General features: G+C 35.1%; 3 protein-coding genes across 4 annotated transcripts; all 3 read right to left on the bottom strand.

Annotated features, from left to right (window-relative positions):
* Positions 1 to 397: 397 nt before the first annotated feature.
* On the bottom strand, positions 398 to 6358 carry LOC130743286 (protein NCA1). The gene is made up of 8 exons (XM_057595465.1): positions 6178 to 6358; positions 5496 to 5780; positions 5164 to 5392; positions 4725 to 4870; positions 3098 to 3185; positions 2861 to 3007; positions 1250 to 1399; positions 398 to 923 (listed from the first exon to the last, which is right to left on the bottom strand). The coding sequence occupies exons 2-8, from the start codon at positions 5759 to 5761 to the stop codon at positions 852 to 854; spliced, it is 1098 nt and encodes a 365-aa protein (XP_057451448.1). The 5' UTR covers positions 5762 to 5780; positions 6178 to 6358; the 3' UTR covers positions 398 to 851.
* Positions 6359 to 8986: 2628 nt separating this feature from the next.
* On the bottom strand, positions 8987 to 11619 carry LOC130748898 (proline-rich receptor-like protein kinase PERK8). Its single transcript, XM_057602149.1, has 5 exons — positions 11144 to 11619; positions 10699 to 10847; positions 10072 to 10287; positions 9490 to 9639; positions 8987 to 9233 (listed from the first exon to the last, which is right to left on the bottom strand). The coding sequence occupies exons 1-5, from the start codon at positions 11505 to 11507 to the stop codon at positions 9066 to 9068; spliced, it is 1047 nt and encodes a 348-aa protein (XP_057458132.1). The 5' UTR covers positions 11508 to 11619; the 3' UTR covers positions 8987 to 9065.
* A 6493-nt stretch (positions 11620 to 18112) lies between these two features.
* On the bottom strand, positions 18113 to 24499 carry LOC130742350 (probable serine/threonine-protein kinase PBL23). 2 transcript variants are annotated; one of them, XM_057594456.1, is made up of 9 exons: positions 23728 to 24499; positions 23050 to 23192; positions 22763 to 22857; positions 21970 to 22160; positions 20690 to 21145; positions 20448 to 20596; positions 19880 to 20095; positions 19263 to 19412; positions 18113 to 18616 (listed from the first exon to the last, which is right to left on the bottom strand). In XM_057594456.1, exons 1-9 carry the CDS (start codon positions 23876 to 23878, stop codon positions 18248 to 18250), a joined length of 1920 nt encoding a protein of 639 aa, XP_057450439.1. In that variant the 5' UTR covers positions 23879 to 24499; the 3' UTR covers positions 18113 to 18247. The 2 variants fall into 2 exon arrangements, with proteins under 2 accessions (XP_057450439.1, XP_057450438.1); XM_057594455.1 differs by having other exon boundaries at positions 23698 to 24499.
* Between the last annotated feature and the right edge of the window lie 480 nt (positions 24500 to 24979).

The raw sequence follows: 24979 nt of genomic DNA on the forward strand, positions 1-24979 counted from the left end.
TTTATACCCAGTAAAAGGGTTAACTTGAATGTTGTAACCTAGTTTAAAGACTCTTCCTCCTATCAATTCTTTTGCAGTATTAACAAGAATTGGTGCAGTGCAGCAGTGATCTCGTGCTGTTTTATTTTGGTCATCCCATTTGATATTTTTTTATTAAAATGATTGTTATATCCTAACTGTTTGATTCATCCAACGATTTAAAACACCGCACAAGAGAGATGGAGAGGATCTGCATCCTATTTTCTCAAGATGACTTACTAGAATTCTAGTCTCCAAGGGAAAGACTGAGAGTCATTTACTTCAATTTGTCCAGACTTGAATGACCGCTATAATGATGGAGATCATGAGTCTTAAATGGTGGATGAATATGGTTAATGGTATTTTGAAACATCAAATGTAAAGGACAAAGTGATGTATATTCTATAAGTTTCACTCGGAAAGCATAAAGTGGTGAATATTCTATAAGATTCACTTTTTACAAATCACAGTATAGAATGTTATTCTTCATCAAGTTGAAACGCAGACTAAAACCTACACTACATGCTACTTTGTTTCTAGTTTATTACATTTAGTGCAAGGAAGACCCAGCACTGTTGTCCTCATGCACCAAGATAAAAAAAAGGTGGTATAATATTAAAACACAGAGGATTTGCTGTAGAATCTCAGGAAAAGGCAGGTACTGCAGAGCCAGAAATGCCTCCAATTCATCGCTGTGCAATATCTTTTTGCTATATTAGTAGTGGTAGTGCCTCTGTTTACTTGAGAGTTTATTTTACAAACTTGTCCCCTGGGTGCCACAAACATTTATTGCATCTGAAATGATGCTTCCTTTCTTCCATGGAATACCTATCTCATACTGTTTGCTCAGTTTGTTCTGTTTTATCTGCAAGTTGGTTTCTCAGGAAGTCCAGGACTGATAGCCGCTATAGAATGATAGAAATTGAAATTAATTCAGGAATCAGGATTCTGATATGGAATTGTAGCATTAAACTCACAAATGTGAATCTAATAAACAAGAAAAATTACACATAATATAATTCAAAAAGCAAGTAACATGTCAGGAATCAGGATTCTGATATGGAATTGTAGCATTAAACTCACAAATGTGAATCTAATAAACAAGAAAAATTACACATAATATAATTCAAAAAGCAAGTAACATGTCATCACTAGAAAGTTATTAAACCTTAAGCACATAATAATAGTGTGTGTGTGTGTAACATTTTTTGACTATGTTATGAAACCTTACCCGTTGTTCAAGCCCACTCCCTTCAGATTCCAACGACAGTGATTCCAACAAGTCTATGGCTTCTTGAAATCCATCAGTAGCCAACTTTTCATCCCCTATATTTCTGTCCACGTCTGCAACTTTGGCAAGAGAAACAGCAACATCTAGTACCTAAATTACAGGGTTCAAATGTATTAATAGAAAAACAATTAAACAGCAAAATGTCAATACTTATCAAGAACTCAGTGTAGAAATGAGGATACTGAGTGGGGAGTTTGATTGGTTTGGTTTTCCTTGGGCTGTCATTTCTTTCTGGAGGATGTTTTGTTCTTACTGAGAAGGGTTGTTTATCATTCCTTTCTCTTTATCTATATATGATTTTGGTTAAAAAAAAAAAAAGAAATGAGGATACTAGGTAAGTTAAAGGTTAGTTTGATTTCTGGAAATGTTATCTATCTCCATTGTCTGTTTCAGTAATAATTACAAAAAATATCATCTTGTTTTCATTTTTTATTTAATTTTCAAAGCTATGCATAGAAAATAATGAAAATAATTGTTTTCTATTTTTACAATTTCCTGTGCAAATCCTTGAGATAGGAAACAAACAATGTAAAACTTGTGTAGTTATTCATGAAAACTAAAATGGAAATAGGAAACATGTCCACCAACCAAATGCCTTCTAAGAGCCACCAAATTCAAATTATTTTATAAAAATAATTATATTTGAAAATTAACACACGTTTCTTGGAGTTAATGGTCTATCAAAAAGCCCAAAACTATTTTCATGCTTATGGAATAAAACCATAACTAGGATGTCAACTGGAAGTTTTATATCAATGATATAATAATAGATAGGATTACCATCAACTTGGGTATCATGTCAAAGTTAATATTATTTTATCTAAGATACTAACAGTAGGGATTATATATTGGGTAATTTAATAGATACACTTTAGAATAAGTGATATAATCAAATTGGTTCTCCTATACTCCTTCTCTCACCCTCTCCCACCAGTTCTTTACTCCCATTAACCTCTCCCTCCAACACAATCTTTCTTTTGAATCTCCATTATTTGCTTTATGCCATTATGCATGCAACAGCTTACAAAACTATGCAGCTGAGCCCTCGTTGCCAACTAATCTAAGTCAATTACTTAAGCATTTTCTACTTCCCTGCTAGATTTCACCATTTTTTTCTTTATAATTCTCCAAATTTCAAATAAATCATGTTTGCTGCTGCTTTGCCTTACAGCCATTAATAATACCTACCAACCAACCCAACCAGTATACCAAAGCTAGCCCTATGAAGAGCAAGACTTGCATGAAGATCATTTAGAATCCTTGCAATACCACGTAGCACTAAACTAACTAAATTGTCTATACTCCAAAACCTCATTTGAAATGTAATATAAAGTCTTCCATTGATTGCTTGATGAGGAAGAGGTAATTGAACTAACATTCTTCTTGATTGGTGTATATTAGACTAGTAAGTTGTAATATATATTGAGTAAATAATATAGTAGGCTAAAAATTATTACCAAAGCAATTTAGATGACAGTATTGCTAAATTCAACTCAGACCTTCTTTCAAAAAAAAAAAGAACTCAGACCTACATACATAGTAGAAACCAACCTGGGATGTAACGTTTGAATTGTGCTTCATGACATCACGGCGAACATTTAGTGATTGAAAATAGTACGATCTTGCAGCTCGAAGATCCCCATCATAATATTTAAGATCTCCAATTTTATTAAGTGAAACAGAAAGTGTATGTGTAATCTGAAGAACAACAATTTCAAAGCAATAAGTTTACAACAAACACATTTTTTCACTCCAAAGTAAATAAAAGCAAGGATCTAATGAAATAACCTCCAAATCATCTTTAGGCAACTTTGACAGGAATTCAACACTTTCTTCAAAATAAGTAACTGCAGAGCTGGCATCACCTATTGCCCGGCTGCAGCAAAATGATGTTAGCATGAGAATCACAATCTTTCATATTTTGTGATTAAGAGATATTGTTAGAGAATAAACAAGTGAATATAAGAGCAGAGAATAATATCATGTAAAGGCAATGATTGAATTGACTTGTACGTGATGTCAGAAGAAAAAATTATTCTAAGTGCGATGAATAGTGAATTTGCTTTAAATCATGTTGCATAATTAGGTACCAATTTAGTCCATCAAGAGTGCTAAAAGGTAGCCACGAGTCAGCCTTGGTTGTAAGGTGGTCCAGATAGTCTTGCTTAGTAAGCCAAAGTTTGATCTATGAAGCCCAGGTATCATAGTTGCTCGGTTGCTCCTGTCCAAACTCAGCATTGGGAGGGCTGATATAGGTCCTTGAGGCAGGTCACTAGAGAAGGGTCGAAATACAAACAAAAGGGGGAAGCAAGATGACAACAAGATTTCACTAGGTTGTGGAAAGTGGAAACACTAAATGCCGCCAAATCAGCATAGAGATGAGCTTGGAAACTATGGCATAATGAATGGCTGAGGCCCCAACTAGCACACATTGCTAGAGATATGCTCAAGAGAGAGAGAGAGCAACATATGAGATTAGTGCATCTGGGCACATGTTTAGTAATTTTAAGTCTAAACCTGAAACTTAGGGAGCTTGTAGATTGACTGATAGTGAGCCTGGTTATAGAGGTTTTGGTTGGAATGATTGCCAGAAAATTCTCCATCGGTAGAAAACAACTGTGGTGGATAGGAGAATATAGATGGAGTGAATGACTACATGACAATGATGGAGCAGCTAACTCAAATCAAAAACATGTTTGTTGAAGGAATAAAAATTTACCAATAGTCAATGGGTCAACCAAGTAGGCTCTAATACCATGTTGAGATGAAGAGAAGACAGGGACAAGAGACAAGACACGAGAAATATGATGAAATTTGTGTATTAAAATGACATGAGAGGCTCAATTAGATGTAATGATTAAAAGAGTATCATATTATCCTAATTATTGTTATTAGGATATTATTAGTCTACTTACATTTTTTACATATGTTCCGATGAGGAGTGCTACCAACACACTATTTCAAACAAACTCTCCACCACACTTCATGTGATTGGTTTATTTTTCAAAAAGTCAACACATTTGTCTCATTTTTTAAAAAATGTGTTGACTTTTCAAAAAACAAACCAATCAAATTGAATGTGTTAGAAAGAGTGTTCAAAAGAGTGTGTTGCTAGCATTTCTCATGTTCCGACACTCTGAATTATTTTTTGTACAATTTAAGTCTTAGTTATACAAACTTTGTATCAAGTTAGTCGCTTTTGTGGATTAAAAGTGAGATACAAGAATGGCTAATGAGATAACTGGTAAGAGTTGTATAAATTCAAGGGCCAACTCATATACTAATAAATGTAGGGACTTGTTAAGGTCCCTAAACTAGAAGAGGAGAATAATGCAAAAGGATTTATTGCTTAATCTATATAAACTTTGTTGAACTTCATACATTAGAGGGAAAGAAAGGGAATGAGAAAACATACCAGCAGTCACCAAGCATGCCCAAGACTGCTCCAAGCTGTGAACATAGCTCTGAAGAATTACCCACTTTTTCTAACTGACTACGAATGTCTGCAGCACAAAGGCTGAGTCTTGATTTTGCACTTTCTAAATTTTGAGCACGGAATGCCTGTAGTTGAATAGCATATCCCAAAAATGCTCATTATTAAGTAGTAGAACAAAGTATAAAATGAACTTCTAACTTTACCAAAGCTAGAGTCCCCATCAACAACGCAACTTCCAAATAAAGATATTTTCCAAAACATCCAATCATATATACAAGCTCACTATGTTCAGGAGTTATTAACATCATTGCCAGTTACCACTTCTATATAATAATCTACAAAAAAAAATTCAAGGAGCCTTCTTCATTTAATCCTTCATACAAGATTTAATATTAACATTCAAAAAGGTCATACTTACCCTCATGGCCTGTTGCACCAGAAAAGAACCTCTTTCCAAAGAAACATCCTCATATATGACTGATTTACTCTCTGTTGCTTCTTCTCCTTTGTCTGAACTAACAGACCTTTTGATCCTCCCATGCCCTTCGATAAAGCGATCAACTACACCTTGAAGATTAGCATCAGGCTCGATCTTCACAATATCAGCCCCACACAACGGGCAGTCCTTAAAGCGTGATACACATGCTCTAATTTCAAATAATTAGAAAGTCAGAAATGAGCTAAAAGTAGAGTATATGCAATGTAATATATATATATTCGAGAAATAAACACGGGGCATGACGCGCATACTTGCAGAAAACATGAGAACAAGGCACACATTTGCTGGTGTCGAAAAGCAGCGCCTGGCAAACCATACAGCTAAGAGGACCAAGCTTAAATGTCTGCGAGTCATATCCAAAAGGGCATTTCGGCGAGGCACTAGCCGAGTCGTTAGCCTCTTTCTTCACCTTACTATCAGGCTCTACCTGATGTTTTATCGACATCTCACCGGGTTTTTTAGAGCCATTATTATCATCAGGCCGCGCCGCTTTGACAAAAGGGCAAACTGGTGTCATATTGATCCAGAACAAGAACCTGCAAAAGACAACATCTTTGAACTCAGCTAGTTTTCCTTGTCAAAACAACTTCCTAAATAAATAAATGGGCATGCAAAAACCAATAAAAATAATCAACCCTCATCAAAAAAATTCACAATAAAATTAAAAAAAATAAAAAATCCTATCAACTTTCTACATCAAGAACTGAATAATTTGATTTAACTATTTTCTACACCAAACAATAATACTCAGCATTTCTAGAAAAATTGCATCAAAAAATGAAATTAGAAAAATTGCAACACTTTTTTGTGCCCTAATTACTCTAGCATCATCGATTTTGAATCGAGGAACATTCAATCAAAAGCGAGATTCAGGTTTCTTGAGATTCAAACAAAATTGGAAAAGAAAAAGAAGAAAAAAGGTGAGAATGTTACGGGGTTGAGCGAGAAGAAAGTCGAAGTTGTAAAACGACGTCGCTGGAGGGGGTTCTCTGACGTTGGTTCTTTCTATCTTCTTCTACCTTGGGTCTGGTTTTGTTGTGTGAGAGAGAGACTGATGCCGATGGTGCTGAGAAAAATGTGGATGATGGATGATGCTGTTGGTTGGAGTTCTAGGTTGGTTTATCTTTTATATTTCATTTATAGTCCCTCGTTTATCGTGTATTTCACAAGCAACCATACTAAAGAACCAGTAAATATGACACAACCGAAAACTATGAGGCTAATCTCCTCGAGACTCAGAAATCACATTAAGTGGTTAGGTCTCTCCCAACAAATCATTCTCTATATGCACCACCCAAAAATTGAATCCTACACTAAACGTTTAAGGAACCCGACCATCTATCTTTTGTGTTAATACATTGTTACGATTGTTTGATAACTGTTATATGCATATAAATTTAGCAAGATTGGGGAATTTATTTATTAAGAAAGCTAGCATGAGAATAAAACTCTCATGAAAATGGGGAAGGCCAGACATAAAGGATGTGCCTCATTAAAATTCTACTATACAAAATCAATATGAGATAAAAACCTACTGAAGAAAAAAGATTATACCAAAGAGCCTTTAAAACACAACCTCCATTGTACCAGAGAAAAACAAAACATAAAACCCCCCAAAGCTGATATCAAAGCCAATATACTAAGTGCCTTTAAAACACAACCTACATTGCTAATGTGCATGTTTTATAATATCGACATATTAATGTACATATGCATAAACACAGACGGATGCAGGTTGAAGGATGTGAGGGCATGTGCCCTCACTTGATTTTGGAAAAAATCATTAAAAAAAAGTTAAGTAGTAAAAGTATGTGATTTTTAATGGTCTTTTTGGTAAAAATTGTTCTCACTTATTTGCCACATTGTTAAATGCCCTCAGTTGAGTGTAAAAGTATGTGGTTTTTATGACTCATTTGATACAAAAATGTATCACTTATGTTCCATGGGGTAAAAAATGTCTTAACTTCTAATAGTATTTGTTAAATTTTTTTACAAATATATATTGCCCTCACAATATGAAATTTCTGGATCCGTCACAGTGCATAAACATAAAAATTATAAAATTTAGAGTTAAATAAGGTTTTTGTTCCTGTATAATAATATATATTAAGTTTGAAAATAATTTCTCTCTGGTGAATAGTTTGAATTCAGACCCTATTGCTTAAGTACTACCTAGTTTTGGTTCCTGCCGGAGAAGGTGGCCTGATAGTCTTACCACCTGGCTTCACCGATCCTACGTGTAATTGTCATGTGTTCAATGAAGTTGGCGTGAGATTTTTTTTAATCTTTAAAAATTAATATTTTCACCTTAAATTAACTCATTAACTCCTAATCTAACCCCAATTTAACCTTAATTCACTAATTAAATAATCTCAAAAGTCAAAACCAAATTAAATTCCCCAAACCTAGCCCTATTTCTTTTTCTTCCCCAATTTCCCTATTTTGACTCATCTGCAACAAGCTCCTCTTCTCCATCGTTCATCTTTGATTTCTCCATCTTCTTCATCTTTCCTTGATTACTTGTTAAGATCAGGGCATCATCGTCTTAACGTTTTTTAATGTTGGATTAATTTGATTAACTTACAGATATGTTTTGAAGTCCTTTAATTTATTACTTGTTAAGATCAGGGCATCATTGTCTTAACACTTTTTTGTTTATCACTACATCTAATAACACAATATATACCATCGTTTACCTATGTGTTTTTGTTTTCTAACTAGCCATTTGAACACAGATACTTTTACCCAACAGTTGGTTCCTTAAATAGTACCAAGCGGTGTAGAGTTTAATTCCCTCAATTCTTCTAATAAAAAGTTGAATTTCAGCACATGGTAGATGAGCTTGTGCATTGCCCGTGCTTCATGCCCAAACAGGCCTTGCGAGAGGGGACATTTTCAAAATAATAATATAAAATCATTCATGTGACCCTTACCCGACAACTTAAGCTTTTGCGATAATTGATTGTTTCACTTGCCGCTTATTGGTTGTGTGTTAATATTTGTTTTGGAAATTAACCTTAAATAGTTGTGTGATTATCATAAAATGAATTGAGGTCTTGGGTGGAACCATGGGTGCTAGTATCCGAAGCAGACAAAACCTTACAGAATGAGTAAACTGTTGGCCTCTAAAGTAATCTGTGCATAAACCTCATCTGTTTATTGTTCAGCCTAAAACATGAACAACATTCAATTTAAGATGGTGCAAAGGCTGATATGGTTTTATTATTTGTTGTGCAAATGCTGAATAGTTTTCCTAATACCTAAAGCTATGTCTATCAATATCTATCAAGCTATGCGCTGAAGTGCTTTTGCCTAAACCTTTTTCTATTGTTTATTCTGCAGGAGCATAAACTCAATAAACTAGTGATATATCCTACCAATGCTAAAGAATTTGAAAGAACAGTAAAAACCTTTCAGCTTTTTTGTTCCAATTTAAAATATCCTTTTGTGCTAATTGTGCCCTGCGTGCTATCTTCAAGGCACAAGGACAGTCTGAGTATATTCATCCAATATTCTCTTTGCAGGACACTGTTAGCATATTTGGATTAGCTTCTATTTTATCAGAATCGATTCTGGCACATAGCATAAACTTCTCCACACAATTGATTTTAAGTTTGGATTTAAAGGGTTTTCAGACATGCATTATTGTAGCATCAGAGTCTGATAATTTAGAAGCTTTGTTTTCAAGGGTCTTTCTATTTGAACTTGTTAATAAAACTCTTTATGTTTTCACAAAGCTCAATGTATGGAATTTACAATTGATAGCCAAGTCAAGCTATTGCTTTTGCAAGCCACAGTCCATTTTGTATTGCTTTCTCTTTCTATTTTACACTGTTGGATCTAACAATAATCTGACTTTCAGTTTCTGATTCTGAATAGTCCTGTAAATCATCTTTCAACTTAGAATAGCCTAACATGGCAACGGTATGCTCTTTCCCCATGATGCAGCAACTGCAACCTTCGACTATATGACTTAAGGCTTTGACCACCTAGATGTGATATATAAGAGCAAATTAGAGTAGAAGATATTTGGTCTTTATTATATGAAAAATATAGTTTCATTAATAAGTTAAGAAGAAACTGAAATTCTGCTATATGTTGCTGACTAATTGTTCTAATTTTATTGGCTTAAGTAAAATGAGTAATAGGATAAACAATGTGACTCTAAATGGTTTTTATATGTTGCTAATTAAGTTTTTCTTCTACTATGATTGCTTATTGAGGAATTTATTCAAATTGGCTTACTTTTGTCATATCCAATCGCTTATTAGGATCTTTCTTGAGACAATTTCCAGCTAGACGACACATCCAAAAGACTTGATGGCAATCATGTGAGTTCATCATCCTTCTATCTATAAATCTTTGACATTCCCCATCTCTTAGTTGTGATCTGGCCTGCACAAAGATGATGACAAGCTAAAACAACTTTGAAGCTGGAATAAAATAAGGAACCAAAAAGTGGAAATTCTAGCTCCCACATCAGCCAGGTAATTTTTTTTTTGCAGTATTAATTTTTTTAAATTAGGTGTTCTGATAATCTTATTGGATTTAATCTATATGCACGGACAATGTAAAGTGTCTTAGCTTTTCATCTTTACACTATCATTTATTATAAATTAAATCCAATAAGATTCTTGACATCTTTGTAAAACAATTTTACTCTCTCAGTGCATAGTTATTAAACTCAATCCTATTTCCAACTTTAGAATGAAAAATGCTGGTTAAAGTGAACAAGGTAATAAGAGAAATTGCAATCACAAATGCAAAAAGAAGAAAGAAGCAACACAAAGTTTTTATGCACCAAGTTTTGTGTATTCAGATTCTTACCCATCCCACTAGACCTTTTTCTCCAAGCCGTCTGTCTGTGGTCCTCATCCCAGTTATCAGCTGTAGTAGAACCATCCCAAAAGAATACACATCTGTCTTAATTGAAACTTTACCAAATTCTGCATATTCTGGTGCCCAATATGCCTGATTCCCAACACAGTCTATGGAGCTTGAGTGATCTTCAGTTACAATTTTAGCCAAACCAAAATCACCCAGCTGATAAAAACATAAACAGATTTATTTATTGAACTTGATGAGGTAAAGATCCTGTGATTGTAGAAGCAAGTTACAATGAATTATAAGTACTTTTAAATGCCAAAATGACCATAAATAATATGTTGTGCTTGTAGTAATTAATATATAGTATATAAGTCTAATGTTACAATATAGTAATATGTTTTTAAATTTAAATTCTAATATACAGATTATTATATTCACATTATTTCCTGTTGAAATTTTGGGGAAGGAATGTAAGAACATTAGTTGCTGAGCTAATAGTGTAAGGGGTATACTTAATTATAGTCCTAAGGTTGTATAATGATGAAAACTAGAAACACATAGAAGCTATCAATCAATACAAAAGACAAAAGAAAGATAATTATTTACAAATAATGATTATAACATTACCAATACTTCATAATCATGTGTGAGAAGAATGTTGTTTGTTGTAATATCCCTGTGTATGATGTTGTTCTCGTGCAGGTATAGCAATCCTTTGGCAGCTCCATTAGCTATCTTCATCCTGTCTTGCCAGCAAAGAGGTTTACGAGAATGTTCTGCATTATGGTAGTGATCAAAGTTAGTATCTCTTCAATGTAGCATCAGGAGATGCAAGAATTCCTGTTTTCACGGATTAAGATCCTCCTATGTCACATGACAATATCAAGCGAAACATTGTGTCTATCTCTCTTTTCATAAATATTCAAATGGTCCCATTAGTGCATATGACGAGAGATAGACACAAAATTTCAATATGAGGGAACATGAGAGAGTTTCCACATAAAAGGATCCTGATTCATGTTTTAAGTAGTATTTACTATCAAAGTTTAGTTTTACAGTATTTGTGTTATACGAGATAAATGTGGGTCCAGTGAACCATTGCAGACATATTCATAAACAAGAAGCCTGTGGCTTCCTTCTGAGCATGATCCCAGCAGCATGACCACATTCTCATGTCTTGCTTTGCTGAGTGCATCAACTTCAGACTTGAATTCCCTCTCTGCTTTGTAGCTTGCATGGACATGTTTCTTAACAGCAATCTTATGTCCATGCAGCACCCCTTTGTAGACAGAACCATACCCACCTTCTGACAGAAAGTTCTTCAGGGAAAAACCTTGTGTGGCTGCATGCAGCTCAGCATATGTGAAGTCTCTCTTCCATTCTAGTTTTGGTCTCCTGTTATTGCACACAGAGCAAACTACCTCTTGTTGAGACATTATTGTTTGACCTGAATTTTGAGCAAAGGGAAAGAGAGTGTACAATGCTCTACTGCTATATAATGTTTGTTCTCCATTTGCAGGGTTCTGTCAGCCTAGGTATTATAGCCCAAAATATTGGCTTTTTGGGAAACAATTTTGGCGCACTGGGATTCCAAGGGCTGCTTTGTTAATGACCAATTGAAGATACAATCAAAAAGATATATTTTTGGCTTTTTTCAAAAAAAAAAAGGTTTTGATATCTTATGGAATTCAGTATCTGGTTTCTTTCCCAACCAATATTAAATACTCCCTCAATTACAATTACAAAAAGCATCACTTCATTTTTCCGAAAATGTTTGTTGTTTTAGAAAGTCAATAAACTTTTTCTCACTTTTTCCCATTTATACCTTCATTAATTGAATTTTGTCTCACTTATCACCTTTATCTTGATCAACCGCAATTTTTCTCTATCCTCTACATTCTTCTCTATCCAATTGAGTGTTTATTATGTATTGTTACTAAAAAAGAATAAATAAGAGTATTTTAGCCAAAACACAAGTATCAATTTGTGTAAAAACAATTTTTATGGAATGAATGGAATAATTATGCACACAATGGTTAACTACACTCATGAAGAAAGAATGTGGAAAAAAATTGGTATATGCCCCAAATATAGATAGAGATAAGAATAGAATATAGATAAATTAAAGATATAGTGAGTGTTGGAATACTAATGAAAGGTAGGAAGAAAATGTAGGTTGGAATGAGATGGGGACAAAATTGGTCTCACAAATTTAGAAGTTTGCTAAAATTCAAAATGAAAATCTTATGACCTCTTGAGCAGGGAATAAAAATTTTCAAAGCAACGAGGTTGAAGCATAGGCAACTCCTAAGCAAGGGGAAGTCTTGTTGGTATCTATTTGGATTAAGATGTTTCATTATTTTTTAAAGGGTTAAAAAAATAACGTATTGTTAAAGACTGTGATTGATAACTTCATTTGGATTAAGATGTTTCCTTGACCTCTTGGTTTTTTGTGGTTAGAGTTGGGTTGTTCATGCTTTGTTTTATAGTTTATCCATATGAGAGGGTTGGTCTCATAGTTATTCCATAATGTGTTGGGAGCAGTAATAGAAAGGAGAGAAGAGAGAAAGAAAAATCACACAGGAGTTTTTAACGTGTTTCGGAACACAATGTGTGTACCTACGTCCACGACTACACTAGGTAGTAATATTTCTTTGGTGTGTATAATGCTTACAATGAGGTGCTTATATATAGTAGGAGTAAGTCAACCTCCTCCTTATTCTAAGCGATGTGGGACTTACAAATAGACTACATAAGCGATGTGGGACTACAAATAGACTACATAACATAACAATTCTCTCACTTGGAGTCTAATTGTAGTAACTTCTTGTAAGCAATAAGCTAATCTGCTCTCCACCTAGTGTAGCGCCTTCGTCTTCAATTATCCTCGAAGGCCAGCTGAGGCAATGCAAAGCCTCAACTTATCAGCTGTAACAGTCTTGGTCAACATATCAGCTGGATTCTCTGATCCTAAGATCTTCAACAGAGATAATTCTTCATCATTGATAAGTTCTCTGATGAAGTGATACTTCATCTGTATGTGCTTTCATCTGGAGTGAAAGACAGGATTTTTTGCAAGGAAAATAGCACTTTGACTGTCACTAAACAATGGAGGAACATCTTGTTCTTTTCCCAATTCTTTGAGAAAATTCTTCAGCCATATCATCTCCTTGGCTGCTTCTGAAATGACAACATATTCTGATTCAGTGGTTGAGAGAGCAACTCTATTTTGAAGTTTAGACTTCCAGCTCACAGCAGTTCCTCCAAAGGTGAAAATATAACATGTGGTGCTTTTTCCACCATCTGAGTCTCCTCCTAGATCTGCATCAGAAAACCCTGTAAAATGAGATCATTTCTTCTAAAGCATAGACACATTCTTGAAGAACCCTTCAGATATCTCAGTATCCACTTTACACCTTCCCAATGCTCCTTCCTAGGATTTGACATGAATCTGCTGACAACTCCCACTGCATGTGCTATATCAGGTCTTGTACAAACCATAGCATACATCAAGCTCCCTACTGCAGATGCATAAGGAACTGTTGACATGTAACTTTCTTCTTCACCTGTTTGTGGGGACTGCTTCTTTGAAAACTTTAAGTGATTTCCCAAAGGGGTGCTTCTGGTATTGGCATCTCCAACGTTGAATCTATCCAGTAATTTTTCAACATATTTCTCTTGGGACAACTTCAGAACACCTTCTGATCTATTTCTGGAAATCCTCATACCAAGGATTTGTTTGGCTGGACCAAGATCCTTCATCTCAAAGTTTTCTGACATCTGTTGCTTCAACCTGTTAATTTCAGTCATATTTGATCCTGCTATCAACATGTCATCAACATACAAAGCAAGAATAATATAACTGTCGGCAAATTTCTTAACATAGCAACAATGATCCATGTCACATCTATTAAAACCTGAGTTGCTCATAAACTCATTAAACTTCTTGTACCACTGTCTCGGTGCCTGTTTCAGACCGTACAAGCTTTTGTGAAGCTTGCATACAAGATTCTTCGTGCCTGGAACTTCAAAACCTTCAGGTTGTGTCATATAAATCTCTTCTTCCAAATCACCATGTAGGAATGCAGTTTTAACATCTAACTGCTCCAAGTGAAGATTCTCTGCAGCTACAATACTCAGGATAACTCTTATAGTGGTCATTTTGACAACTGGAGAAAAAATCTCTGTGAAGTCAATTCCTTGCTTCTGCTGAAACCCTTTCACTACAAGTCTTGCCTTGTACCTTCTGCTGCCATCAGATTCTTCCTTCAGTCTATAGACCCATCTGTTATGTAGAGCTTTCTTTCCTTATGGTAACTTGGTCAGAGACCATGTTCCATTCTTCTGAAGGGACGTCATCTCGTCTTTCATTGTTAGCTCCCACTTGATAGAGTCATTCCCTTGCATGGCTTCACCAAAATATTCTGGCTCTCCAGCATCAGTTAACAACAGATAATTCAACGAAGGAGAATACCTTTGTGGTGCTTTCGGCGTTCTTGTAGATCTCCTCACTTGAGTTATAGGAGTTTCAATTACTGTTGTTGGCTCTTGTTCCAGCTCAACTTCTACCCCATCATCCTCGTTCTCGGGATTAATCTGGTTTCTTTTGGCTACATCACTTTCTGAAATTTCTTCCAATGCCACTATTTCAGAAAGTTCCAACTATTTACTTGAACTCACAGATTCTGCAGAAGACCTGTCTTTATAAAGCACACTTTCATTAAAAGTAACATTTCTGCTTCTAATGATTTTCCTGTTTTGTTCATCCCAAAACATGTAGCCATACATATCAGACCCATAGCCAATAAAGAAGCATTTTATGGCCTTGGGGTCGAATTTGTCTCTCCTATCAGAGTCTATAAGAACATAAGAGACACAACCGAAGACTTTCAAATGTGAAAGACTTACCTCCTTACCAGACCATACCTCTTCAGGCAACTGATAATCCAAGGGAACAGATGGTCATCGATTTATCAGGTAAGCTGATGTATTAATGGCATTTGCCCAAAACATTTTTGGCAACCCGGACTGGATTCGCGTACATCTAGCCCTTTCGTTCAAGGTCCTGTTCATTCTTTCCGCGACACCATTTTGCTCAGGTGTACCTGGTATTGTCTTGATCATTCTGATCCCATTTTCTGAACAAAACTTTTTGAACTCCTGGCTATCATACTCCCCGCCATTATCAGATTTCAGACTCTTAATCTTCAAGCCTGTCTGATTTTCAACTTCTGTTTTCCACCTTTTAAACACAGAAAACACATCAGATTTATTTTTGAGAAAATAAACCCATACCTTTCTTGTTGAGTCATCTATGAAGGTGACATAATAGCGTGAGCCTCCAAGAGATTTCACTGGGGCTGGACCCCACACATCTGTATGCACCAATTCGAGCTTTTCTGATTTTGATTTCCTGCCTGCTTTTGAGAAGCTAACCTTTCTATGTTTCCCCAAAATGCAATGCTCACAAACAACAAGATCAACGTGCTTCAAATTTGACACCTTACCCTTTGATGCCATGATCTTCATTCCTTTTTCACTCATGTGTCCAAGTCTTTGATGCCATATAGATGAGCTATTGACAGCTTCAGTTACTGCTATCATGTCCTCCTCTGCAACCATATAAAGGGAGCCTCGTTTCTTTCCTCGAGCTACAACCAGATTGCCTTTCGTCACCTTCCAAGCTCCACCTCCAAAAGTGGTGTGATAACCCTCATCATCCAACTGGCCTATAGAGATCAAATTTCTCTTTATTCCAGGGACATGTCTGACATTATGCAATGTCCAGAGAGTTCCATTAGAGGATCTGATATCAATATCACCTCTTCCCACAATATCAAGTGGTTTTCCATCTGCAAGATAAACCTTTCCAAACTTTCCACATATATAGTTAGATAATAATTCTTTTGAAGGAATAGTATGAAAAGATGCACCTGAATCAATAACCCATGAATCAACAGGACTATCCAAGCTGCAAATTAATGCGTCTGCTACTTCCTCAGTTGCTGCATTAGCAGATTCATCATCATCTTGCCTCTTTTGGTAATTCTTCTTCTTCCTTGGGGCTTTGCATTGATTGGTGAAGTGACCTTTTTTGTCACAATTCCAGCAAGTGATGTCATTCCTGACTCTTGTCTGACTTCTGCCTCTTGATTTTGATCTGCCTCGGCCCTGGCTTTGATTGTGACTCTTCTGGCTATCTCTTCCTCTACTTTCAGTATTCAATGCTGAACCGGAAGTGTTTGAAGACTCTCCTGAATCTTTCCTGCGAATATCTTCGCTTAAGATCAGGTCTCTGATGTCATCAAACTTCAGCTTGTTATCCCTTGCGGAGTTACTAACTGCAGTGACAGTTGCAGCCCAACTATCCGGTAAGGATTGTAACAGACTCAAGGCCATCAATTCGTCGTCAAAGGTAATCTTCACTGACGATAGCTGCGAAATAATTGTATTAAAGCTATTAATGTGTTCAGTTATAGAGTTACCTTCTCCCATTCTGAGATTGAATAGACGTCGTATCAGATGTACTTTATTGGCGGCAGATGGCTTCTCGTACATATTTGATAATGCCTTCATCAGATCTGCAGTAGTCTTCTCATTCACAATGTTGAAGGCAACATTTTTGGATAACGTCAATCTGATCACACCAAGGGCCTGTCGATCTAACAGATCCCTGTCTTCCTGCTTCATGTCGTTTGGCTTCTTCCCTGTCAAAGGTTGATACAACTTCTTTTGGTACAGATAGTCCTCCATCTGCATCTTCCAAAACCCGAAGTCTCTGCCATCGAACCTCTCGATCTTCACCTTCCCTTCTTCTAGCGCCATTGCTCCCACTTCTTCCTCTAAACTGAGGATCTATCCCACAAACCTAAAGCTTTTGATACCATTTGTTGGGAGCAATAATAGAAAGGAGAGAAGAGAGAAAGAAAAATCACACATGAGTTTTTAACGTGGTTCGGAACACAATGTGTGTACCTACGTCCACGGCTACACTAGGTAGTAATATTTCTTTGGTGTGTATAATGCTTACAATGAGGTGCTTATATATAGTAGGAGTAAGTCAACCTCCTCCTTATTCTAAGCGATGTGGGACTTACAAATAGACTACATAAGCGATGTGACACTACAAATAGACTACATAACATAATGGCCCCTATCAACTGTAATGCAAAATTTACTGACATATCTTGTTCTTGTGTGTGTATTTACAAATCAATGGCTGTTAAAGGATTTCTTGAAAACAATTATCAGATTTTTCAGCTTTTTAATGTCAGTTAAGTTTCCTAGTAATAAGCATTTTCCTCCAAAATCTCACGCCTTTGAGGACCAACATTTTCCTTCTAATTACATCTAGTGACTGTGCCTTTGAAAACACTAGTGCACACACTTTCTTGTACATTAAAAGTTAGGGATTTGATTCAATTTGAGAGAATAAAATAACAGAGTGAGATGTCCTTACATCCAGTGCTACATTTAGAGTTCCAGTTGCAGGAAAGGGAAAGAGACTTAGGAGAGCCAGCAGGCGCCAGCAAGCTACATATTTTTTTTCAAAAACAAAATTTTATTGACTTCAAAAGGAGTGGAGAAACAAGTCTTCCCGAAAAATGATACAAAACAACGCCATCTAACACGAAATGCGAAGATAACACTGCAATCAAATTGAAAAATCAAATGTTGATATTACTCACGCCCGTAACAAATCATGGATATGTTAAAATGTACTCCCATGATTTGCTATGCATGTCTGTAATATCAACTGTTGGTCTTTCATTAACTGTTGGGGTACATGATTTTAGTAGAATTTTTTTGACACACTCAATGTAATTAGCAGGAAAATTTTGGTCCTCAAATGACCGGGATTTTGGAGGAAAATGTGTATCAATAGGAAACTTAATAGGCTGAAAATCTGATCATGATTTCCTTCACCAAATAGTTTATTGATTGTGCAAAAACACTCTAGATAGTGAGAGGATCAAATTTAGACTCAACTAAATTTAGGATCAAATAGTTCATTAAGTACATTTTATAACAGAAGCTACAATTCATCACAACTGGGAAACCATATTCTATCACAAAGTAACCACTTTAACCGAATAATTGAAGTGACAAATTTATTTGTCTAAATGAACAAAACTGAAATATACCATTATTTCAGTTGTATAGTGTACAATCTAATCTAAGAATTGAGTAACTCCACTTGGCATTCTGATATTTCTGTATTCTCTTCATCCAGTGCTTCACAATCACCAGTTGGTTCCGCATAAATCTTCATTGAGCTTGAGCTACTTGAAGAGATGCTCTGAAATGGAGGGGATGGTGGCTGTCTTACAAGCATATGCTCCATCTGAATTATGCTATTACTTGTCGTGGATTCTGAACTGTTGCTTTGTAATTCAGCTTCACACTCGAAAAGTACTTGCATTTCATCTTCAGATTCATCAATTTCTGATTCGCTATAGGATGAATATGACCTTGCAGGTGAGTAGTCTCTCACTCGGATATCACATGTGTTGCCTTTCTCAATGTCAGTCAAAGCATTAACAACCTGTAGTGATATGAAAGAAAAAAAAAGTATCACTTCAAAATTTGGTCTTGCATTTTATAAAGTTGATGAATGTCATGTTAGGAGAAGCTAATGCAGGCCTTGTTCTCTTAAAAGTTTATTTGCTTAAGCTAGCTGTCCCACCTTTTTGTAAAATCCAGAGACAAGAGGAATGCTACTAATGCATTCCTTTTGAACATTCTCTCCAACATGCTCCATAATCGAGGTTGTTGGAAATTGTTTCTTAAGAGTGTGTTGGTAACATTTCTCATAGTGATAATGTTTGTTGGAAGGTTTTCGATTGGAAAATGCTTAAAACATACTCTTTGATACACTTTCAAACACACTTTATTATAGTGTGAAATCCCCACTAGTAAGTAATGAACCTAGCTTCTTAGTGGGATCCAAATGAGATTTTCCCAGATACTAGAAAGAGTGTTCAGAAAAGAGTATTAGCACCCTTTGAACTTTGAAGAATACAGTGGATAGATTTACAAGAAGCTAATAAGAAGTATGTCTGTTCACTTGGCTATGGTTATGACATGTTGCTAATTTTCAACTGTTCTCCATTGTCTCAAGTTCCTCTCCATTAAAATACAGTATAATTGAACTATACTTCAAAAGGTTAGGTCGAATAATGTAAGCTTACCGCAGCCATATTTAGTCTCTTCTTAGGGTCCTTGCTTAGACATTTCTCTGCTATTCGGACCATCCAAAATAGCTGATGGAAATCATTAGTGTTAAAGATCCTTTCATCAATCAGATCTGGATAATTCCTCTCTCTTAAAAGTGGCCTTGCCTGCAATAAAATTGAATAGACAAACTAAGAAAAATACAAATAATTTTTATTCATCAAAATGTTGCAATTAGAATTTGTGCTATGCAGTAACATAACCCCTGGTAATTGGTCAGAACCTCTGTCCTATCAGAATGAATTATAGTTTGACCACAATTGAATTATAAAGTCAAAAGTGAAAGAGAATAGTTATAGTTGATGCCATTAATGTAATTAAAGATCAATTGAAAAATCAACAAATTACCAACAATGAACTATCATTTGTAATGTCTTTAATGAATGGTGAAAAAGAAAAAAATTCACTAGTGCCTCTCAAATGCTTAAGCATGTTGGTAACCCCTGATCTTGACATGAACACAGAAAACTAGGAATATAAATTAATTTGAAGCATATCGATGCCTTGATGCGCTGAAGTTATACTAAGACATTAAGATACTCAAATTGAAATTGCATGGTATTTAGACTGTTACCCATCCCACAAGACTTCTTCCTCCTAGTCTTTTGTCTGTAGTCCTCATTCCAGTTATAAGCTGTAGTAGTACCACCCCAAACGAATATACATCTGTTCTAGTTGACACTTTGCCATATTCTGCATATTCCGGTGCCAAATACCCCCAAGTTCCAACAACTTCTGTTGAGTGTGTTATGTCTTGATTATGATTTCTTGCTAATCCAAAGTCTCCCAACTAATAATTTCATCAGGAAAGAAAAATGTTAGTTTTGATGAAGTTCAAATTCTTTCTGAAATTGACAGTGAGCCAGAGTATTCCAGGACTACTATGTGCTTTTGCTATCTCATTTTCTAAAGTACAAGAAGTAATGATAATTATGTTTTAATTATCAAACACTCCATCATTTATCAACAAATAAACATTGTTCATAGTCTTGACGAATGACTAATGTCTTACAAAGCAGTATCTGATGCATCATTGCAAATAAGAATTAGTATTCCATGTTTCAATTGGCATCATATACATGCGAATAGACACATATTATCATCAATGTATCTCTGTAGTATTTCAAAAGTTGATAAATTACCATTGGTTGATGATCATGTGTTACTAGGATATTGTTTGGTCTCACATCTCTGTGGATTATGTTATTCTTGTGCAAGTATAGTAAGCCTTTGGCAGCTCCTATAGCTACCTTGATCCTATCTTCCCAAGTAAGAGGTGCTCGAGAGTGTTCTGCATCAGTCTAAAAGAAGTTAGTTTCTTATACGCTTTATCAAGTAACATATAAATAGAAACAAAACACTGAGTTAAAGCCTGTTTGCTTACCTGATAGATGTTGGTCAAGTGAGCCATTGCAGACATATTCATAAACAAGAAGCCTATTATTTCCTTCTGAGCATGAACCTAGCAGCATAACCACATTCTCATGTCTTGCCTTGCTAAGTACATAAACTTCAGACTTAAATTCCTTCTCTCCTTGGGAACTTGCACTTTTATGTTGCTTAACAGCGATTGTCATTCCATTCAGCTGTCCCTTATAGACAGATCCAAACCCACCTTCTGACAGAAAGTTCTTGGCAGAAAATCCCTGTGTAGCAGTGTAGAGTTCTGTGTAAGTGAAGTCTTTCTTCCATCCAATTTTTGGTCGCCGATTCTTGCATAAAGAACAAACTGGATTTATAAATACTTCCTGCATTTGAGATATTTCATTGTTGCTTCCGTGCTGGTAGTCCACTAGTTTTCCTTTTGATGTCAATTGATCACTTGATGCAGACCTGGACACTTTAATGTACCATTTGTCATCCTCAGTTGTACTACTTAACCATTCTTATGTTTACATAGGTGTTTAAGTAGTTTCACATATCTTAAACATGCGTATATTTTACTGAGGTTTTCTTGGCCATAAGAGGACATTTTCTGCATGTTTAGTGAGTGAATGTAGAAAAAGGATTTCATGATAATATTACCTCTAAAAGTATTTTATACCAACATTGATAAACTTACACCAAGATTTATATTTGCAAGATAATTGTGAGCTTTAGTTTAAGCACCGGAAGTGGATTGCAAAGAATAAGGGAGTTTTATGCCCCATGACATCTTAGTAGCATGTGATCTCTATTTAGGATGGAATAACAAAAACACTGGCTATTCAAGTCAACAAATATTGACTCTTTGAATGTTATTAACTACTTTTTTGTCATCCAAAAGATATATTTGCATTCAGTTTGACAAATACTGTATGATGGATCCTCAGGATTTCTTGTGCTCAAGGAATGGATTTTCATAATTTGACATTACTGAATGCTCAGAAAATTCATACAGAAACTTACTTAGTTATCATTGATCCTTCTGGACTCGTTCATTTTTTTTATTAGTGATGTTTAATAGTTTCATGAATTCCACAATGGAAATATGTTAGTGCAGTTCATCTTATCCTGTTTAAAAATGTATTTATTTATCTTCATTTCAACGAGTATGCAGATACTATAAGGAACTTATTATTCTTTCCAGTTTATGTATGTAAGAAAATAAATCGGACAACATATCACCGGTCTATAACTTCACTGAATTATTTATACAAATTTTGTAACTAAGCAAATACTTACTCTGAAGAGAAGTTGCTTCCTCTTCGCTTCCTGGTATCATTTGTGAATAGCGCATATTTTCTAGCCTTTCTTCAGGTTTGATGGCTGTTAGTATCGGATCCTTCAACTTTTCAAGGGAGTTATCACTTGTTATCCTGTACATACCACAAGGGATCTGGTCTATGAAATACTTCTTATCCTTGTGCATCTGTCTGCAGGTGAAAAGGTTATATATTTAGCACAATGTGTGTAAGCAATACATAATCTTATTTTAGCTAGTCTATGGATAATTTGATTTCATAAGTTTCTAATTGCAACTAATTTTTATTTTTTTAAACAGAGGCAAATTCTCCATGACAGAGACCTGAAATGAGCTGCATTGACAGCTTCTGTATGGTTTGTTTCTATAATTATATTGCATTAAACAATGTTAAAACTGACAAACATAGAAAATAGTTATAAAGACTTCCCTGTCAAGGAGGCAAGATGGTAAATTACATTGTTTGAGATTGTTAATCACATCAATATCATGTTAGACCCTTCCCCGGATCCCGCGCATAGTGGGGGCTTTAATGCACCGGGATGCCCTTACGTGCATGTTAGTTATGAAAGTATGAACGAAACTAAAACAATTTTCAATATTCGGGTTCTAAGTTTCACCTTTTTCTGCTTAATGTGTTTTTTCTGTGTGTATTATGTGTTTGGTTTCTGAACACATGCAATTCCATTGTAGTTGTTAAATTGTAGTTTTTTTTTTTTGTTTCACTTGCATGTTGAAGACCAAGGCAAAACAATTTCGAAGTTAGAAACCGACCTATCAAGTATCAAACTTGTTGGATGAAATTTTCTTGCAGCCTCAAGAATTTTCTGTGCAGCCGGGCCTACAAGCACTTCCAATTGGAATTCAATCTGAGAAATATAATTTCCAAACAATCATTTCATAAGCCATTTTATTCAAAGACACCAAAGTAGTAATATTGCTCACATTCCTCTTTGCATCTGTTCGAGTTTATCTTTAGGATTATACAAGAGTATGCATGCATATAATATGAAACCCTCTTACTGTGATCATTAAAAATTAAATATATGGATTGTGCTAACCTCATTCATTTTACAGTACTCAGTGAGCTTATGCATGCGCCGGTTCACGCGATAGTCTTCTTTTCTCCTGGTATGGTTTTCATCAATGATTTTCTGGTTTGTTGCAACGAATGAACTAGAGTCTACGCTGATCATGTAACCCACTATAGACCAAAAGAAAAAGCAAAGTCAATAATACCAATAACAAAAAGTAAGAGAAATTAAACTGCTTGTTCAAACATTAACTTCTCTATATGTATCTAGTTTCGCATTTTTCTATGTTCTGCTATTTTTATCAGATTAAGTATGTTTGATTTCACCTTTGATAGGCTTAGAAATTAGAATCAATTCTCATTCACCATAATCACTTGTAGGAAGTTATGTACATGTTTGGCAATCAACTTAGAGAATTGATTTTAGTTCCAAATTCAATTCTTGGAGAAGCTAAATAGAGAAACTTCTGATTGACAAAATCAATTGTGAGATGTCATAAGTGGCTTTCACAGCATTACTCTATAGAAATCACTTTTTCCACAAACGTATCTGAAAATAAATCACTTTACTTTCAACTCAATTTTACCAGAATCAATGTTATCCAAAACCAACTATGTCAACGCTGATCCAAACATGCACTAAAGCTGGAAAAAGAAAATGTAAATGAATCCTTACTACGATTTCTTCGAAAGAAAGAAAACCTACTGGGACTGCTAAGCCAATCAAGAATAGCAACAATGATAAGCTGATCCCCAGCTTTAACTGATAATTTTGTCAGGGCCTTTAGGATTGCCTTTAAACTAACTTCTCTTGATGCATCCTGGATCACCACTACCGTCTGAGGTTCTGTACTCATTCTCTATCTAGTTTAAAGGCTCTTTTCAGCCTTCCAGCAAGTTATTTTCCCCCAAAAATCAAAATTGGTATAAAGAACTTTATGTGGTACTGTAATTACTAATTACCTAGACCCTTAAAAAACATTAAAATGCATGCATGGCAGTGTTTTATAAGAATTTATTTTTAACTTAAGTTGATTTGCATACATGTTTCTTTTTACTTCTGATATATGATTAACTATATATGAAGAAAAGCAGAGGCTGCTGCTAGTAAAAATCAAGTGCCTATTAACTTTGGCAAAGTACAAGGGTTTGAGATATTAGATACAAAATGGGTTTGATATCTTAGAACAAGGTGTAGTAGCAATGAGAAGAAAGAGTGAAAGGAAAACTATAAAAGAAAATAATTATACATTGTAATTCTATCAAAACATAAATGATGAAGGAACATTAAGACTACAGACAACAAAACCAAACTATCAAAGTTTGCTCTTTCTCTGACATGTACTGATACTTATAAATATAAGGGAGTAAAGAAAAACTTAGAAGGTTAAGGGTAATGATGAATCCATTAGAGCACAAGAGAAGGTTAGAAATAGCATATTCGGATATCCATGTAAAGGCCCTGAACTTTTCTCCAATCAATGATAAGCAAGGTGAATTTATAATACTGTCTTGTGAATACTAAAGTATTTCCATTTGCCTGTTATTTTCATTCCTTGAAGACACTTCTGTCCATATATTGCTGGACTCGTATAAAAAGGAAGAAAGTATTTAGGAGTGGTGATGAATCCTAAGCTTTTAAAGAAATGCACATTGTTTGCAGGAGATTTGTTTAATTTAGCTGTTCAGTCTTGAGTGGTACCTAGTTGATGCATTGCATGACAGAAGCAGGACATGGCATTGTCAAATCATTAAAAAGTAAACAAATTGCTTATCAAAAAAAAAATTAAAAAGTAAACAAATTAAAAACCATTGTTTATCTGGTTTTGAGTGTGATTAGGACATTACCTTGTTATACCAAACTCCTTTTGCTATAGCTTAGACATTCCAATCCGGCTCTCTAAATTTTAAAATATTCGGTTGAAGTTGTTCTCAAATTTTTTTTAACACAGGTATCC

This window comes from Lotus japonicus, chromosome 3 (genome assembly GCF_012489685.1).
Source record: "Lotus japonicus ecotype B-129 chromosome 3, LjGifu_v1.2".
NCBI classification, from domain to species: Eukaryota; Viridiplantae; Streptophyta; class Magnoliopsida; order Fabales; family Fabaceae; genus Lotus; species Lotus japonicus.

Bases quoted from the DNA above. Each gene is read 5' to 3' on its own strand.
- LOC130743286 (XM_057595465.1), bottom strand. From the start codon at position 5,761: ATGACACCAGTTTGCCCTTTTGTCAAAGCGGCGCGGCCTGATGATAAT. The intron at 5,393-5,495 runs GTATGCGCGTCA...ATTTGAAATTAG, and splicing joins TGTTCTCATGTTTTCTGCAA to AGCATGTGTATCACGCTTTA. The intron at 924-1,249 runs GTAAGGTTTCAT...ATCATTCTATAG, and splicing joins GGAGTGGGCTTGAACAACGG to CGGCTATCAGTCCTGGACTT.
- LOC130748898 (XM_057602149.1), bottom strand. From the start codon at position 11,507: ATGTCTCAACAAGAGGTAGTTTGCTCTGTGTGCAATAACAGGAGACCA. The intron at 10,848-11,143 runs GTATAACACAAA...ACCATAATGCAG, and splicing joins ACTGGACCCACATTTATCTC to AACATTCTCGTAAACCTCTT. The intron at 9,234-9,489 runs GTAAGCCAATTT...TATCACATCTAG, and splicing joins AGCGATTGGATATGACAAAA to GTGGTCAAAGCCTTAAGTCA.
- LOC130742350 (XM_057594455.1), bottom strand. From the start codon at position 23,878: ATGAGTACAGAACCTCAGACGGTAGTGGTGATCCAGGATGCATCAAGA. The intron at 23,193-23,697 runs GTAAGGATTCAT...TTTGGTCTATAG, and splicing joins TTTCTTTCGAAGAAATCGTA to TGGGTTACATGATCAGCGTA. The intron at 20,597-20,689 runs GTAAGCAAACAG...AGACTGATGCAG, and splicing joins ACTTGACCAACATCTATCAG to AACACTCTCGAGCACCTCTT.